Below are 18,740 nucleotides of genomic sequence, written 5' to 3'. Positions count from 1 at the left end.
CCTCAGGGGCGGTGGGCATGGAGCCGGGCGGGGCCGCAGCGTCCAGGCCTGGGCCCAGGGCATCCGACAGGGTGGCGGTGGAGACGCTGTGGGAGAAGTAGCCGCTAGAGGCTTCACTCAGGGGGCTGGGGGGCCCGTCCTGTGCCTCCGGGGCCGCGGTGACCGCTGTGACAGCTATGACAGGCGGTGGGGAAGGCACTTTGGCGGGTTTGTCGCAGATCTTCAAGGCTGGGGCCCCCATCGTCTGCACCAGCACGTCAGAGCCCATCTCTGGCTGAGCCTGCAGCGGGACAGGGGGAAGCCGCGGCTGAGAACAGAAAACTTCCCAACACAATCCAAACAGGCAGCGTTGACTTGGAAAAAAGCATAAGGCCAGGGGCAGTGGCTCAGCCTGTAACCCCAGTGCTTATGGAGGGCAAAGGTGGAAGATCACTTGAGCCCAGGAGTTCAAGAACAGCCTGGGCAACATAGTGAGACCCCATCCCCACAAAATAAATAAATAAATAAAAGAGCATGGCTGGGACCCGGCCAGGCCTGGTTCCCACACTGGTTCTGCCACTTAGGGCTGCATGGCCCTGGCTTCCAAAGTGACAAAGGTTGAGGGGCCGACGGTGCACCCCGCAGGCCCTGTGCTGTGTGCCCAGGATCAAGAACACTGACCATGGCCACAGCCCCTGCCCCATCTACTTTTTACCTTTCATAGAGAATAGAATCCAGCGCCTGCCATGCAGGGCCAGCATGCTACCAAGACCAAGTCCCCTCGCCACAGAGGGCAGCACACAGTAGGTGCACACTAAAACCCTGCTAGGGCGAGAGCTTTCCTCCCATGGAGACAAAGGCCCTGCCCACCCCTGACCTCACGAAGAGACTAAGTCACTAAAGAAGCCACAAGAGCACCGTTTTCTCCGGCAAAACCTCAACAATGATCTCATTGGAGGACTGGAACATGCTCAGCACAGCCTGGCCAGCTCAGGCACCAACAAGCAGCCACGGGCCTGCAGCCTGGCTGGGCATCCTGGGCAAGGCGGCAGGGGGGCGAGGAGGGGGTGAGGAGGGGGATGAAGAGGCAGACAAGGAGGGAGACAAAGGCTCCCTGTGGGCCGTGGCCCTTTCTCTCCAAGGCTGCTATTCTGGCTGCTATGGAAAGCAGGTGCCATGTCAGGGGCTGGGGGGGCCTCGGACCCTGGAGAGAGGCCAGGAAGCAGCCCCCAGGGAGAAGCCACCAAGTGAGGCCAGCTGCTCTCCTCATGGCGGTCACTCTGAGTCACCCAGGCAGAGGACACACACACACGCAATGCCCACATCTCATGGGGCATAGCAGCCACCGCTTGCCCAAATCCTACTGTTTCTGGGGTATTCTTTCGTCTATAATGGAAGCCATGTGAAGAAGCTGCCAGGTCATCTTTCTATTCCTATTCACAATGACCGAAGAAAAGGAGAAGGCAGGAACAGGGAATGAGACTGGTGGGGTGGAGAGCACTGCTATCCAGAAGAAATATGTTTTCCGATATTTATGGAAAAATTATTTATATTACAGGAATGGTCATTTTCCATTTGAAATACAGGATTTATTTGAACGGGGAAGCGGCTGAGATCTATAAGTCTCTTACAGTTACTTGGCTTACCTCAGCAGCTTGACAAATCATGCGTTTTCCCAGGAACTGTCATTTATATTCCCGTTTCCAGGGGCCCTCTTTTCCCCACCAGCCACGCTTGCAGGGTGTGAAATTAACGGCACCTCTTGAGATTAACAGCCCATTTTTGTGATGAATCTCTAGGCCGCAAAATTTACTCAATCCAATAGATCAATAACTGTCACCAGCATAAATACTCTAAAATATTAGGCAATCCTTCAATCATTTTTCCTTTGCACATTGTCCATGTTTTTTATTTATTCTCTTCTATTTTAGTTTTAATATCACTGACCTAGCAGGGAAGAACACGCAAAACTACGAGAGCCGGGAATCTGAACGGTAACCTGAAATGGCTTCTGTTCCCTGCCCCCCACCCCGGGTGAGGCCAGCCACTGTCACTTCAGCACCTGGCGCTAACGGCCGGCCAGGTCAGGCTGTCCCAGGATGAGGCCAGCTGCATGCCTCAGATTTGTAAGTATCATCATCCCATTGGCTTCCACGGAAGTCACTGGCTTGGGCTGGGCTGGAAGGATCATCACATTATTCTACAACAGTTCTCCAGAGGGGAAAGCCCTTATCCAAGGCTGCTGTAAGTAAAAAGGCAGGAATTGGGGGCAGAGCTGCAGTGTCAACAAAGGAGGGAGCAGGATGGTGGAAAGCACTGACTAGCACTCCAGGCCACGCCCCCATTCGACTGGAGTTGATTTGTGAGTTGAAACCCAGGTGCCTTCTCTGGATTATACCCTCGCCACTGAAGGAGACATTTCTGGAGATTTCTGGAAAAGTCCAAGCTTGGAAAACCACCATGATGAACCACAGAAGCTACTGCCTTCACTGGCAAGGGGCCTGCTCTGACCGTCCCGCTGACCGGGGATGCTCAAACCTGCCTCAGCGAAGAAACCAGCACCACTCCCAGGGGAGGGGGCACCCCAGCCCGTCCACAATAAATTCGTGAATGCCCAGCATACACTGGGATATTTAAAGGGTCGTTCAGATAGAAGTAAATTCATGGAGATCTGAATATTCTTTCAAATTACTGTGCCTCTGTTGCTGTTGTTTTAATAAAGAAAATTTTCCTAAGAAGACAGCATTTCCTAAGAGAATGAAAGCGCAGTGGGAGAAAATAGATTTGCTGTTCATAAGATGAGAAGTGCTGTTGATCTGTGGGAGATCATAAGAGACTATTTTCTCCCCAGTTTAGCATTCGCCTTTTCACGCTGATATCATGAATCAGAATGAAATATAAAACTGAGAATTAAGCAAACATTTAGAAGGAGGAGATTGTTCTGTTTATAGAAATCTCCTCTGCCTAGCTGTGGGCTATTAAGGCAGCAGACTACATTAGCAGTCAAGCACCTAAAAGTTTAGCAATCATATGATTAACAAGTTGAAAATAGAAAAGTGTAACAAGGAAAATAGAGAGGGAAAAGGCAGTGACCTATATTATAGCTAATTACCAAAACAGGAATGCTAACATCAAAAACTGTGGGTGTGGACTCAACAGTTTCAGCATCACGGCCACCCGCTCGCTGCAGGCAGGATGGCCATCCCCGGCCCGACTGACTCACCTCCTCCATCCTGGTCACCCTGACGTCCGGGCCGGCTGCCTGCACCATGATGCGGGGCACGGGCTGAGGAGGCAAGTGCGCAGGTCAGGGGTCGAGAGGACAGAACAGGGGTAGCGGAGAGGCTTCCGCTGCACAGGCTGGAGGGCCAGGACCTGCCTGAGGGGAATCGGCCCATCAGGTGAGCAAGGGCAAGGGGCTCTACACCTTCCAAGGAACAAGGGACCCAGCCAGGGGCTACTCCTCCAGCCAGGGAAACAGGCCGCATGCCAAAATCACCAACACACGTGGTGCACTTAGACACATGTGACACTCCCTCCTTCCCTCCGATCACATATGCACATGTGAACTGAGGACTGGGCCTGTACAAACATTATGAGACAGGAAAGATCTAGAAAGACTTCCAGCAGGAGGTGAAAGCCACACCAGGCCCTGATGGCTGGGGAGAGGAAGGAGTGTAGTCACAGGAGGGGAGGAGGAAGGAGGCCAGGCTGGCTGGAGCACAAACCCAGAGCCCAAGATGGCAGGTGCAGGTCTGCAGGCAGCCCTGGGCATTGGAAATTAACCCTACTCAGGAGAGGAAGGGGGTCCCCACTGAGTCCTGAGCAAATCAAGAAGACAGCTGAAACCCAGAGAGACTGATCAGGCGGGGACACAACCTGACCAGAAGAATATTTAAAGTCCAAGAGGCAGATCAATAATGCAATTCCACCAACAGAGCAGGGGTGAGGAGATAGGAGCCACAGGAAAGGGCCTGGTGACTTGTGGACACATGGGCCAGGGAACATTAAAGAGAGAGAGGAAAGAATCATCAGAGCCAGGAAAAGGGAAGGCCGGGGGAGAGAAGGAACCAGAGCATCATTCTTTGCTGCGGAGTGGCTGTGGGACACAGAAGCAGCTGAACAGATGTGCTCATCCCGGAAGAAGCTAGGAACACGCCACTTCCGCCCCTCACCCTCCCAACTCCCCAACTGCAGGAACTGGGCCTGGCCTCACATGCTGGGCCTCATGAGTGCTCCATTCTGCCAGGACAGCCGCGGGTCGGGCTTCTTCCTTGTTGGGTCCACAGGGCACAGCTGGTGGCTGCTCGGTTACTGAACTTCAACTGCCCAGAGATGTGGACTCCACCTCTCCTGCCTCCCTTCTCCCAGCCCGTGGCAGTCCTGGTGCTTTGGCTCTTGTGTGTCTGGGCACCTGAGGCCTCGATGGAGTCAGGCCTTCTAGACAGAGCCTGCAGGCATGCAGTCGGACTGCCCAGGCCTTCCTACTGGGGAGCCTGGACTCCAGCCACAGGGAGAAGAGCCCCAGAAGAAGCCAGTCCGCTCGGCAGGGTGCTCACCATGTTTCCAAGCATGGAATAGCCTCGCTTCACCAAAGGGCACCACTATGACCACTCGTGCCTTGGGGCTGCTTTTGGAAGAAAAGTATAAGAGGGAATTGATTCTGTGGAAGGTAAGGGGGCAGTGGCGGGATTTGAGAAAAGGCACGGTGGAGAGGACTCGAGAGGAAACGCAGCGATCAGGCTTAAAGACCTGGAAGGACTGGAGCCAGATGTGGTGGCGCACACCTGCAGTCCTAGCTCCTCAGGAGGCTGAGGCAGAAGGATCACTTAAGCCCACGAGTTGGAGGCTGCAGTGAGCTATGATCACACCACCACACTCCAGCCTGGGCAAAAAAGCAAGACCCTGTGTCAAAGAAGAAAAAACGAAAAATGGTGGAAGGACCAAGGAAATGAACAAAAGGAATGTGTACTTTACCCTGCAAACACTGGGGAGCCCCTGGGGTGGTCTGAGGCCAGGGACAGCTAGGACCAGGGTCCATTGAAGACTATGTGAGCAACCAATGGGACAGAATGAGGGAGGGTCCCCTAGTGGCAGTTAGGCCATTGCACATGACAAGGCCAGAAGAACAAGACCTTCAGCCTCCACCTCAATTCCTTGACCAGAACAGACTCCCCTCTGCGCCCCTCCCAGCACCGAGTTCCTTCTGTCCCGGCTGTTGCTCTCCACTGTCCCGCCTGTGGCCACCTCCCAGAGAAGAAGTGAGGCTCAAGCGTGCATCCCGCACTGCCAGGCAGTCCTCGCATGCCGGGGCTGGTGTCTTCATTTTTCTCCCCATAGTATTTAACGTCCCCACAAATGGGAAGGTGTTCAAGGGTATATTTCATGACAAAAGCAAAAAAAACATTTCTCAAACTCCAGAATACTTGCATTCTTCAGCTACATCTTACCAAAAGTGGGCAAGATTGGGGAGCAACTGTTTCCACTATGGTGAAGTTTATTCCCCTTAAAGCCTAAAAATGTAAATACTCCAAGGACGGGATGTTAAGTGCCTAACATGAAACCTTTTCTAAAATCACATGATTCCTGCCCTCTGAAATAGAACATGCAAACAAGTTACACTTTCCTTCAGGACCCAGTGTGATTAGAAAATCCCAGTAGATAGATGCTTATTAAATATTTGCTGAAATGGACTCAGGGACTGGACTGCCTGCCACTTTGGTTCTCAACCTCCACGTAAAAAAGTTCAGCTCAACAGAGACTGCATCAGGTCCCACCACGCGGTGGGCATGGCACCAGGTGCCTCGGATAACATAAACATCAGAGGCATGGGCTTTGCTCTCAACAGATGGGCAACCTCATTGGTGGGGAACACGTGAGCAAATCACTAAAATCAAGGAATGTGACAGTGGAATGGAAACTTCAAAAGCAGAGAGGAGGCCGGGCGCAGTGGCTCATGCCTGTAATCCCAGCAGTTTGGGAGGCCAAGGCAGGAGGATCACCTGAGGTCAGGAGTTTGGGACTAGCCTGGCCAACATGGTGAAACCCTGTCTCTACTAAAAATCCAAAAAAAACAAAAAAAAATTACAGGGCATGGCGGCAGATGCCTATAATCCTAGCTACTCGGGGGGCTGAGGCAGGAGAACTGCTTGAATCTGGGAGGCAGAGGTTGCAGTGAGCCAAGATAGTGCCATTGCACCACTCCAGCCTGGCCAACAATAGCGAAACTCCATCTCAGAAAAAAAAAAAAAGAGGATTCAGAGGAGGAAGGGGTTATAAATACAACGGGTGTGAATACCACATGAGGGGGGCTTTTGGCACAGGCCTTGGGTATGAGTTCAGCAACCTTTTTAAGGATGCCAAATATATCGACCAAGAATACTGAAACTATAACTGTGCCATCGTCCTTCACATGTAATAGCTGAAATTTTCAAGTGTCTGTTTGCACCTTCATGCTCTTCTACATCTCCCCCATACAGGCAGTCACCTCCTATTTCAGGGGCTCAAAACATTTCAGATCATAAGTTCATTAATCCTTATGATACATCTGGTAACTATTAATAAAAATGACTGTGAAGTATTTTGCAGCTATAAATATTAAGGAGAAGTCCCATGAGGCAAGTGAATATGAGTATAATTATCTACATTTCACACTACAGCAACCGAGGCTCAGAGAGCACTTACCTAATGGTTAAATGTATTCACGTGGCCCTGTGAGTGAGTGACACAGATGGAAAAGGACTAAGTTCTCAAGTGCTGGCTGAACCTGCAATCACGCTGTCTACTGAGCGTTGCTGAAACTGAACAGATGAGTAGCTTACAGGCAACAGAACGGCTTAGAAATATTTCAGGGAAAAGGTGCCAGTCACTGCTCTAATCATATTGCGCTATTTTTTAACTCTGGCTTTCACATTCTACATGAACACACAGGAGATCAGATCAGAATTTCAAAACTTGGAATAAAAGCTGTTTTGGAGACCCCTCTGCCAAGAAGAATAAAATTAACCCTTTGACATGACATACAAAATCTCCAAGGGGACACACCTTGCCTTGCTTGCTCTACTAGGCCACTCAGCATTCCCTCAATGGACAGCTTTTCCACTCAGAATTCCCTCAATGGACGGCTTTTCCACTCAGAATTCTCTCAATGGATGGCTTTTCCACTCAGAATTCCCTCAATGGATGGTTCTTCCAGAACCTTCCCCATGCCACTCCACCCCCTGGGGAATCGTGTTCCACCTAGTGAATACAGATTCATTTCTAAGTCTCTGCTCAAGCATGATTGAATTCCCCTGCAACTGCAGAGAGCAGCGCCCACTGGCTTCACTGTGTCATCCGCAGACACTCACACGTGACGGTATCTACATCATCCTGCACTGTCTCTTCATCTGCTTACGTGGCTCTAAAGGGGCTTCTCTAAACTTCAGGCTCTTGGAAGGAGACAGACTACGTCTCATTCATCCTTGTATTTCCTTACATAAAACAGTAGCTCAGTGTTTGTTGAATGAACAAATGCATAAATTACTTAGCAAGTGACAAAGAAGACTAAATTGTACAGTTACATAGAAATGTGGGACAGAACAGACTCTGAAATGTGGGCATCAGAGGAGGTAAAGGGGAAAAGAAGTCCCAGCTGAAGCAAAAAAATAATCACTTCAGAACTTCTCCAACATTGAATTTACTGATGCATATTTTTTCTTGTTTGAAAATAAACCTTTCATGGCTAACAATCACTCCTTATCCTGAATTTCAAAAATTCTTCAATGTCATTTTTTAATGGTGCTTAAACTAATACGATCCTCTAAGTCTTGTTTTAAATACTAACCAATGATTTAAATTCAAGTATAGAAAATTATTTTTTAATGGAATACACAAGATATGTAAGATTTATTTTTTGTTACAAATAACTAGTAGCCAACCTTTCATTTTCCTGCTGCTGAAGTGTGAAAAACCTAAGAAACAAAAGGAGGCAGAGCAAGGGCATATAAGGAAACACCTGCTAACCTCCAAAAATGTTCTGGTAAAAGTAATACACAATGGATACAAATCAGACACGGTGTGCAGTGGCTCTCGCGTCTGCAATCCCAGCACTTTGGGAGGCTGAGGCAGGAGGATCACTTGAGCCCAGGAGTTCAAGACCAGCCTGGAAAACATGGAGAAACTCCATCTCTACAAAAAATAAATTAGCTGGGCATGGTGGTGCACACCTGTAGTACGAACTACTTGGGAGCTGAGAATTACTTGAGCCCAGAAGGTCGAGGCTGCAGTGAGCAATGATCACACCACTGCAATCCACCCTGGGTGACAGAATGAGACCATGAGACCCAGATTCCAAAAAAAAAAAAAAAAAAAAACACACATGTATAACCCAAACATTAAGCCTCAGTAATAACCTAATCAATATAAACACTTTTCTAAGGTTGTCTTGACCAGGGGCCTGAAAGAGAGGAAAACGAAGCGTGGAGGCGAGCGGGGAGAACGCGTCCAGCCCTGGATTGGAGCCTGTGATCCAGGCTCCGGCACGTGAGGCCTTCAGTGACCGGGACACACAGCCACCCTGTGCACCTGGAGGCTCTAGATCCTGACAGGCTGATCTGGAGGAATGTGTGACCCATGATGACAGCAGCACTTTTGTCCAGCTGGCAGGTATAGTTATTTTAAATGCATGGCTTGGCATTGTAACTTTTGTGTAAAAACTTGATCACCTCTGGGCTTCAACACCTATCTGGAAGGGGGTGATCCCATCCACGTGAATTCTCTAAGCAGGGAGGCGGGCCGCTGGCTGCTGATGCCCGCCACATCCGCCGTGATCCTGCCTGCCACATGCCCCTCCTCCAAGCAGTGCCTTGAAGGACTCAACACCAGAAGGCGACCGCGGGTTTCTGACCCACGTGACAATCCCTGCTGAGGGTTCTACCCACATTGGAATGGTGTCTTCTAGCTCCATTCTCTTCAAATCCACTTTCCAAACTGCAGCCAGAGGGAGCTTTCCGAAAAACAAAAGTGACCATGTCCCTCTCCGCCTAGCAGCTGCCAGGACTTCCCACTGCAGCACACACGGAGACGCTGGCAGGTCCCGCATGGTGTATTTCTGCTGCTCGATCCGTCCTTCCTACAAACGCTCTACTGATTCATTCATTCCACAAATACCATGACTTGGTTATTCTTAGTCACTGTCAGCGAAATCTCTTATGGTCACATTTGAGCATTTAACCTCGCTTTCTCAACGGGAAGCTCAGTTCCGCCACTCCCGAGGCTCTGTAACCAGAGACAGGTGCGCACCCTCCCCATTTCCCCAACAGGGCAGCGGCCCTGACATGGCAGCCACCAGCCCCTGGTGGTAACCCAGCACTGAGAATGAGGCTAATGTGACTCAGGAAGTCCATTTTTTATTTTAATTAATAAAGTATAACCTTAACTGGTTATATAACTGAAACGGTTTTAAGTATGTTTAGAACAGCCTCGGCATGTGGGTCTGCTTTTTCAACCATAAATTTCATGAATTCTAAATGCAGATCAAGTATTTCCGACGGAACTTTAGTGTCTGAATTGCAATGTGCTAGAAATGTAAAATACGCACCTGATTTCAAGGACTTTGTACAGAAAGAAGGATGGGAATATCTCAATCTTTTTTTATACTACAGTTGATATGACAGTACTTTCAATACACTAGGTTAAACAAATGTTATTAAAATTAATCTGACCTGTATTCTTTTTACTTCCTTAACGTGGCTACTAGGAAATTGTAAGTTACATACATGACTCGCATTATATATCTATTGCATGGTGCTTGTCTAACTCAGTCCTGTTGTTGAGATGGTGCATTAAAATTCCTGGTGTGGTGCCAGGTACACTGGAAGCTCTCGGCACATTTGTAAAGTACTTCATTGGAATTTTGTGTCTGGTCTTCCTAGATATCTCTAAGTTGGCTTACTAAAAGTACATTTTTAAACAGTCAATAATTTCATCTGATCTAGAAATCACAAGTTTTGGATTAACTCAATCAGTCCCAAAGTCATTCCAGGATGAATTTCATTTTCTTTCAAAAAAAGAAACTAAGATTTCATTAATTTACTCATTCGCAAATATGTACCAGGTACCTACTACATTCTAAAGACTGTAGTAGGCACTGGGGATGCAGTGTGAGCAAAACTAGTCCCTGTGCTCCTCACAACTAGGCACTCAAGGTCTAACATTTATATTCCTATTTCATTTCGGTTACACAAAAACAATTAAAAGGCCTATTTTTCCTATCAACAAGTAAATTATTTTATCACTGGATATAAGTGAATAATACCATTCATGTAGTCTGTAAGACATTAGATATGTGTTACAGTGTAACTTATTCTAAGTATTACATAAATAAAATTTTAAATACTAATACGTCCAGAGCTACCAGAAAAGATATCGCTTCTGATTTTTAGTATCTAGCCAGTTTACTTTAAAAACTTCTACATAACAGCCTGGGCAACATACCAAGGTCCCATTTTTACAAAAAAAATTTTTTTTTGTAATTAGCCAGGCATGTTGGCACACTCTTGTGGTCCCAGCTACTTGAGAAGCTGAGGTAGGAGGATCACTTGTGCCCAGGAGTTCAAGGCTGCAGTGAGCTGTGATCATACCACTGCACTCCAGCCTGGGCAACAGAGCAAGACCTTGTCAGAAAAAGTAAATTAAAAAAATAAAATAAAACTTCTACATAATAATACTTAAAACTGATTTAAACATTCATATAAGAAAATTAGACACAGAGATTTTAAAAGATAGAATACTCACTTCATCCAAAATGAGTTACTAGTTTTTCAAGTGCCCATGAAGGACTAAGGATGATTAAAGAATGTTGGCTAATCTAAAAGCTTTAAGAATAGGGCCTTGTTGGGCGGGGTGGCTCACACACACAATCCCAGCACTTTGGGAGGCTGAAGCAGGAGGACTGCTTGAGCACAGCAGTTCAAAACCAGCCTGGGTGACATAGGGAGATCCCATCTCTACAACATTAAAATTTAAAAATTAGCCAGCCATGGTGGTGTGTACCTGTAGTCTCAGCTATTTGGGAGACTGAGATGGGAGGATCACTCGAGCCCAGGAGGTCAAAGCTGCAATGAGCCATGATCACACCACTGCACTCCAGTCTGGGCAACAGAGCAAGACCCTGTCTAAAAAAAAAAAAAAGTGTCTTCATCCAGCCTGTCACCAGCTTAATATGCCCTATGAAATAAGAAATGGCTTTTACATTCTTAAGATTGAAACAAATCAAAAGAATGTTTCATAACATTAAAATTATGTAAAATCCAAATTTCAGGTTAACACAGCCAGACTCATTTGTTTAATACTGTCTATGGCTAGTTTTGACAGAGACCACATGGCATGCAAATCCTAAAATATTTACAATCTGTCCTTTTATAAAATAAAGTATGGCAACCCTTGGTCTAGAGAAGAAAACAAAGCCCATTCCTAAAAAATGGCTGGCAGATGCACCTCTTCAATCAACTTCTTTACTGCCTCAGAAACCCTCTTACTTGCTGAAGTGAATTTAAGTTAAATTTCATTATTTTTCAGATCAGCTACTAAACCTGATTATGAAGACAACTCTGACATCTCTCAGTATGTCCACTATATTACCTATAAATGCTTGGGGCGAGGCTAGACAGCAAAATGCTGTGATTTTGGAAAACTGAAAGAGTGATGAGTCTTATAACAATGACAGGATTGCCTAAAAATTCCTCCCTACACTGAAGAGAAATCAATTGCCCTGAATTTTTTTTAAAAAACTCTTTGTTAACCCCAGAACAAGTGAAATGCAGCACACTATATCAACAGCTGCTTAAGATGGGCGGTATTAAACTACAGAGAAAATGTTCATAGGTTATTTTTTAAATAACCTGAAGGCTTAAGAAAAATGAAGGCTGGGAAACAAGGCCTAGATGTGTTTTCTTTACTTTTTTTTCTTTTTTTTAAGATGGGAGTATCGCTCTGTCATCTCAAAAAGTGGTGGAGTGCAGTGGTGCCATCTCAGCTTACTGCAGCCTCCACCTCTCGGGTTCAAGTGATTCTCCTGCCTCACCCTCCTGAGTAGCTGGGATTACAGGCGCCTGCCACCACGCCCAGCTAATTTTTGTTTTTTATTAGTAGAGATGGGGTTTCATCGTGTTGGCCAGGCTGCTCTCGAACTCCTGACCTCGTGATCTGCCCGCCTCGGCCTCCCAAAGTGCTGGGATTACAAGCGTGAGCCACCGTGCCCGGCAGTGTTTTCTTCTTTTAGTTAGGATGTTGAACCTTTACTTGAGACACGAGGATACATGTTTACATAATTCATTTAATCAAGGAAGTATGGCTAGTTTAAAACAGCATCCTTGTGTACAAGGCAAGAATTAGTATTTGTGCTTGTTTCTCCCTGTTTTATATGAGGAAGAATCACAGTAATGAAAGATGGATAATTACACAGACATCTTTTCAATTAGCATCAGAAATGGGCAGGGGCATGCTCTTTCTACACAAGCCTTTATCTACCTACCACACATGAGGCTATGCTGAAATAGGAGAAAAATATCCCTGCTGTTGATAAGGCAGCCCTAACCAAAAGGGACAGACACATAAATCAAGACAGGCCAGCAATGTGACTGTGCTTTTGATAGTGGAAATTAAATCTGACCATTAACTCCTTAATTCTCCAGATTCATCAAAGATGCCATTTACAGTTCCTAACTTTGAAGTACATAAATAGCTTCGTCTGAACACAAACTTCTAGATACATGAAAAAAAGCTATTATGCCAAATTAATTCAATCTAACTAATTAGAGAGCAGGAAGTTCCTTCAATTATTTTATGTGCTGTCTGAGAAACACACTTGAATATGAGTACAGATTTCATTAATTGCAGTTCATTATTTTCCAGATTAGTTACTAAACTTCCATCAGAAGGTCAAAGACAGCAATTTTGTCAGCTGCCACCTCTTCCAGTGCAGTATTTTTGCATTTCTGGAACTCAGACAGAAATTGATTACAAACAAAAACAAATCTCCATAAAAATGAGAAACATAAGTCCTTATGAATATGTTCAAACCAAAAGATCTTGTAAATTTAAGAATATCTTTGTTTTTAAACCTTCTGAATAAACTGTTGACTTTCATCTTATAAAAAAAGATCCAGGAACCTTTTCATTTCCATTTGATAAACAATATGAAGATAATAACATCTTCACCTGAGAACCTGCTGATTCCAAAGAACAGGTTAATAAGCATCCAGGTTTTCATTAAAGCTTCTCTGCGGTTATGAGGCTGTGTATCTTTGCATGAGGGAGGGAACTGAACATTCTTGTCTGAAAATGTCAAGGACACTCTAATTAGAAGTATTTTTTGATAATAATCATTCCTCCATTACACAACTTGTACCTCTTTTCCACTTAACATAACAAAATATAAGGAATGATTGGTAAAAACAGGACCCATTGTATTCCTTAGTCCTTACCTGGATTATTTTATATTCTCATAAACTTTGTTTTTATTTTTTTGAGGCAGGTATGTGTCACCACACCCAAATACTATTTTTTTAATTTTTAGTAGAGACAAAGGTCTTGTTAAGTTGCCCAGGCTGGTCTTGAACTCCTGAGCTCAAGTGATCTGCCTGCCTTGGCCTCTCAAAGTGCTGAGATAAAGGTGTGAGCCACCGCACCCAGTCTAACTTCCTGTTTTTAAGTAAAAGAAATCCGCCCCCCCTCCCCTTTTTTTTTAAAGACAGCCAGGCTGGGATGGCAGGATCCTTTGAGCCCAAGAGGTTGAGGCCACAGTGAGCTGTGATAGCACCACTGCACTCCAGCCTGGGCGACAGAACAAGAGCCCGTCTCAAAAAAAAAGAGTACCTTGCTATCTGTAAACCATTTTCCCACTGTCAGCTGTCACCATCCTCTCTGTTAATTTCATCTCTATGGCCCTAGGACCCTCTACTGCTTTAGCAAAACCATCCCTAACAATCCTTCCCTCCACGGTGATGGTATCCCTTGAATGCTTATACAGTCAGCTCTCTTAGTCATTGTTTGGTGAAGCTATAAATAACTCCTTGAATCCTTCCCTCATAAATAATTTTTGATGTTATTCTCTGAAACAATTCCAACTGGTCACTGCATTTCTAGTAGTAGTAAATCCAGAACCAAGTACAGTAATCTAAGTGTCATCTAATAATATCAAAGAGAGCCCAGGTTAGGGGCTGGGGTTTTGTTTAGATAGGATAGTGTGAGTTTCTGCATTATTATAACTTTTCAGAGAAGTTTTAAGTCTCCAAACTAAACTGGAATAAAAACATATGTGGGTGACTGAGGCAGGAGGATTACTTGAGGCCAGGAGTTTCAGATCTGTCTCAATTTAAAAAAAAAAAAATTTTTTTTTTTTTTAATTAGCCAGGCATCATCTCACACGCCTTTAGTCCCAGCTACTTGGGAGGCTGAGACTAGAGGATCACCTGAGCCGAGGAGTTCAAGGCAGCAGTGAGCGATCATTGCACCACTGCACTCCAGCCTGAGTGACAAGCAAGACCTAGTCTCAAATAATAAAATAAAATAAAAAGCAGTTTCAGTATCTTTCATGACCGGTGGGAAATGGGAGACAAACGGTTTCAGGAAGTGTGTTATTAAACATGACCTGCTTGGTTTCCATGCCGATCCCCAAACTGCTCAGGGTGTTTTGTTTTTGTGCTGTTTCACATTGTCACCCTTAAGCGATGTTAGCTATCTGTCCTAAGTCTTTATGCCATATTAGTATCACTATTTCCCCCTTCCTATATTGTACTATTGAGCGAGATGCCTTTCAGGCATATGAATGAACCTGTATTTTTCTGGATTTTATCTTGATGTTATCTAAACATTTAAATATCTGATATTGCTTATTTCACAACCATTTAACGGTCATAGACTATTGAAATTGGTGCACTAACAGGCACTAGCAAATAAAAATAAAGCACAAGACTCAAAACTGGAGAGGAAGGTTCCGCGTACTTGTGTATTTCTTTAAAGGTGCTGCAAAGTCCAGCACTGGATGCCTCACACAGGGCCACAGCCACACCAGTGTGTGCGCAGGGCAGTCCAGCCACTGTCATCAACATCCACTCTGCTTCAGGCTTACTTGATTGGTGACACAGAGGAAGGCCCTGGCCACAGAGCCACTTTATTTCCATAATGTATGTAACACAGTCTCCCACAAACTCTTTGGTAGAAAGAGGGAGAAGTGTGGAGTGGAGAAGGTAGTTACTGGCTACATGGAACTGAAATGTGTTGGTCTGTCACTCTGTGCCTTGACAAGTGATGTCTACTTCCAGGTATAGAGCTCTGCCTTAGGCCTTATTATGTTCAATATTCCAATACTCTCAAATGCAGAGAGATTACAGCTTTAGAAGTGTGTGGACAGCCAGAATATATGCATTTAAAAAAAAAATTACTCAGAAAGATCTTGATATCCTAGGAATGTTAAAACTACATCAAAGATAAAAAATTCTAGGAATGAATCTGAAGTTCCTCATTATTTTCACACATCAATTAGACCACATAATAAAAGAGAAGTAGTAGTACAGTGACAAGAGTATCAACAGACAAAAAACCTGGTGATGTTACCTGACCAACGGCACCATGAGCTAACACCTTTCAAGAATAAGCCCCACCAAGCGCGGTCCCATGCTGCATCAGTAGCGTGATCATTTAGATGAGGAAGGAAACACTTCCACCATTTGCAAGTCCAGGGGGAACTCCCTCATTTCTGGACTCCTCACTTTAGGGAGGACCCTGGCGAGTCAACTGTGGAATGACAAAGCATTTCTCAGATGAGATGTGGGAGACTCATCTAGAGCTGTTAAGACGGGGGAGGCTGAGAGAACAAAGATCCTAAGAGAGCTATCATCACTCCACTGCACTCCAACCTGGGCAACAGAGTGAGACCTTGTCACAAAAAATAAACTAAAAAAAAAAACTTCTACATAATAATAGTTAAAACTTATTCAAATGTTTATATAAGAAAATTATACATATATATTTTGGCAGGGCACGGTGGTTCATGCCTGTAACCCCAACACGGTGGGAGCCCAAGGCAGGCAGATCACGACATCACAAGATTGAGACCATCCTGTCCAACATGGTAAAACCCTATCTCTACTAAAAATACAAAAATTAGCTGGGCGTGGTGGCGGGCACCTGTAATGCCAGCTACTCAGGAAGCTGAGGCAGGAGAATCGCTTGAACCTGGGAGGCAGAGGTTGAGTGAGCTGAGATCTCACCATTGTACTCTAGCCTGGGCAACAGAGCGAGACTCCGTCTCAAAAAAAAAAGTATATATTTTAAAGGATATAATACTCACTTCATCCAAAATGATGGTTATTAGTTTCTCAAGTGCCCATGAAGGATTAAAGATGCTTACTTAAAGAATGTCTGCTAATCTAAACACCTTAAAAATAGGGTCTTGTTGGGCAGGGTGGCTGACATATACAGTCCTGGCTCACATATACAATCCTCCCCACTCCCTTTACTTCCTGGTAAGAACAAACTGAGGCAAAGGTTGGTTGGAAAAATGATGATCTCGCTCCTGTAGGACCCCCAGGAGGGGGAGTAGAGATTATTTTAGAAGTTCAAACTTCAAATTGTAGGTATCAAATCTGATTTTCAAGTGCATGGTACTCCATTATAATAATAAAGCTTACTATTTTTAAAAAATGAGGAACACTAAAGGAGTCTAGCCAATACAGCATTTTTCTTCTTCCTGTTATTTGCAATTCCACAGGCACTAAAATGCCCTTTTTCAAAGATGAAACACACTTCAGAGTACAAGTGAAAGCATAAAGCATATTCAAAGTATATTTCAAGTATGCTTCACTTGTACCCTGAAATGTGACCCAAGTAAGAAGAACAGTTTTCTTGACATTATCATCTACAGTTCTAATTTATTTCTCACAGAGCTTTAGTAGAGATGGTCAGTGAAAATGAGATAACCAAGATCATCTCTGATCAACTAAATCCAAAATGAAAAGCTAAGATTTTTTCTCCTTTGGAAATGTTCTTTAGCACTTCCATCAACCTAGGAAAGAAGGTTCTTAAATATGTCTTCATCCCTCTAATCCCCACTCAGCCGTGCTTCTTTCACCTCTAAGCTGTAAACACAGTCCTGTCTACCACTGAGTAACACTTGGGACCCACAGTCTAATATTATAGTCTGGGCACAGTGGCTCATGCCTATAATCCCAGACACTTGGGATACCAGGCAGGAGGATCACTTGAGCCCAGGAGTTCGAGACCACCCTGGGCAACACAGCGAGACTGTCTCTAAAAATAAAAATTTTTTAAAAGTTAGCTGGGCGTGGTGGAGCGTACTTGCAGTCCTAGCTCCTTGGGAGACTGAAGCTGGAGGATTCCTTGAGCCCAGGAGTTCAACACTGCAGTGAGCTATAATCGTGCCACTGCACTCCAGACTGTGCGACAGACCGAGACCCTGTCTCTAAAATAATATTATTATAATTTGTTCACATGTCAAACAGTAGACATTTTGCACCTTCTATGCACCAGGCACCATTTTGGCACAACAAGTCCTGCCCTCAAGGAATATTGTGGAGAGGGATAATTGATAAACATATAAACCTAACAATAACTCCTGATAAAAAGGTTAGAAATGGGCCAGGTGCGGTGGCTCACACCTGTAGTCCCAGCACTTTGGGAAGCTGAGGCAGGTGGATCATTTGAAGTCAGGAGTTCAAGACCAGCCTGGCCAACATGGTGAAACCCTATCTCTACTAAAAATACAAAAATTAGCCAAGCGTGGTGGGGTGGCGAGTGCCTGTAACCCCAGCTACTCAGGAGGCGGAAGCAGGAGAATCCCTTGAACCCGAGAAGTGGAGGTTGCAGTGAGCCAAGACTGCGCTACTGCACTCCAGCCTGGGCAACAGAGCGAGACTCCATCTCAAAAAAAAAAAAAAAAGAAAAGAAATGGTAATGTAGTGCCTGCGTGTATGGTGGAAGCTGTTCTGGTGTGGCCGTTCAGGAAAGCCCACTCTAGACTCAGACGTCCTTCCTCAGGGTGGCCTTTCCTGACTGTTCCATGGGAGGCCTTTGGGAAGAGCAGGGTGGCAGGGCCAGCACCCGAGCTCTCCAGACTGAAGGTGCTTCGTGTGCTCATAGGCTAAAAAGGCGACTTACCTGACTTAGTACTGGTGAGCGAATAAAGAAGAATGAAGATTCAAGACCGGGGACAGGCCCTGCAGTGCACTGTGAGCCACAGTGAGAAATTCACTTTTCACTCCTTTCAGTGGGAGGAAGTGGAAGGTGTCACGCCACTGACGACTGTAAGGCTGTGAAAGACCATTCTGGCTACTCCGTTTAAACAGCTAAAGCCACGGAACTGAATGAAATTTATGCATGGAAGGAAACAGGTTTAAAAACAAAAGAGAGCCCCCCAGGTTGCAGCTCTGGGCGCTGGATGTAAAAACTTGATGGAATCTACAGTCCCAGGAGAGGATCAAGGACCAAGGGAAGGGAAGCCAGGGAAAGGAAGTTGCACTGAAGCCTGGAGATGGAAGTGTTTCCAGTGTTATGTTGACACAAAGTCTGCACCATGAGGACAAGGTGGCATGGACAAGGGGGAGCTCCCTGGTGACCCTGAGAAAAGGCAAATGCCTTCCAAGGAGCAGAGTTCTCACAAACCAACTGGAATGCTCTGGCTCTATTACCAGGTATCTTCATCAAGACCAGTTTTAGATTTATATACTTTATATATTTTTATTTTTATTTATTTTGAGACA

The 18,740-nt window shown here is 45.3% G+C and overlaps 1 protein-coding gene across 1 annotated transcript in view; it reads right to left on the bottom strand.

The window, feature by feature from the left end:
• The window catches only part of KIF13B (kinesin family member 13B), a 231,979-nt gene that overhangs the window by 4,811 nt on the left and 208,428 nt on the right, over positions 1-18,740 (bottom strand). Inside the window, exons 39-40 of the mRNA XM_011944608.1 lie at positions 3,203-3,265; positions 2-280 (exon numbers count right to left, since the gene is read on the bottom strand). Of these exons, the coding sequence (XP_011799998.1) occupies positions 2-280; positions 3,203-3,265 (342 nt within the window). The remainder of the gene's footprint in view (position 1; positions 281-3,202; positions 3,266-18,740) is intronic.

Source organism: Colobus angolensis, unplaced genomic scaffold (assembly GCF_000951035.1).
Source record: "Colobus angolensis palliatus isolate OR3802 unplaced genomic scaffold, Cang.pa_1.0 Scaffold233, whole genome shotgun sequence".
Lineage (NCBI taxonomy): Eukaryota > Metazoa > Chordata > Mammalia > Primates > Cercopithecidae > Colobus > Colobus angolensis.
The sequence above is the reverse complement of the archived record's forward strand: the minus strand, read 5'-3'. Positions and strand labels throughout refer to the sequence as shown.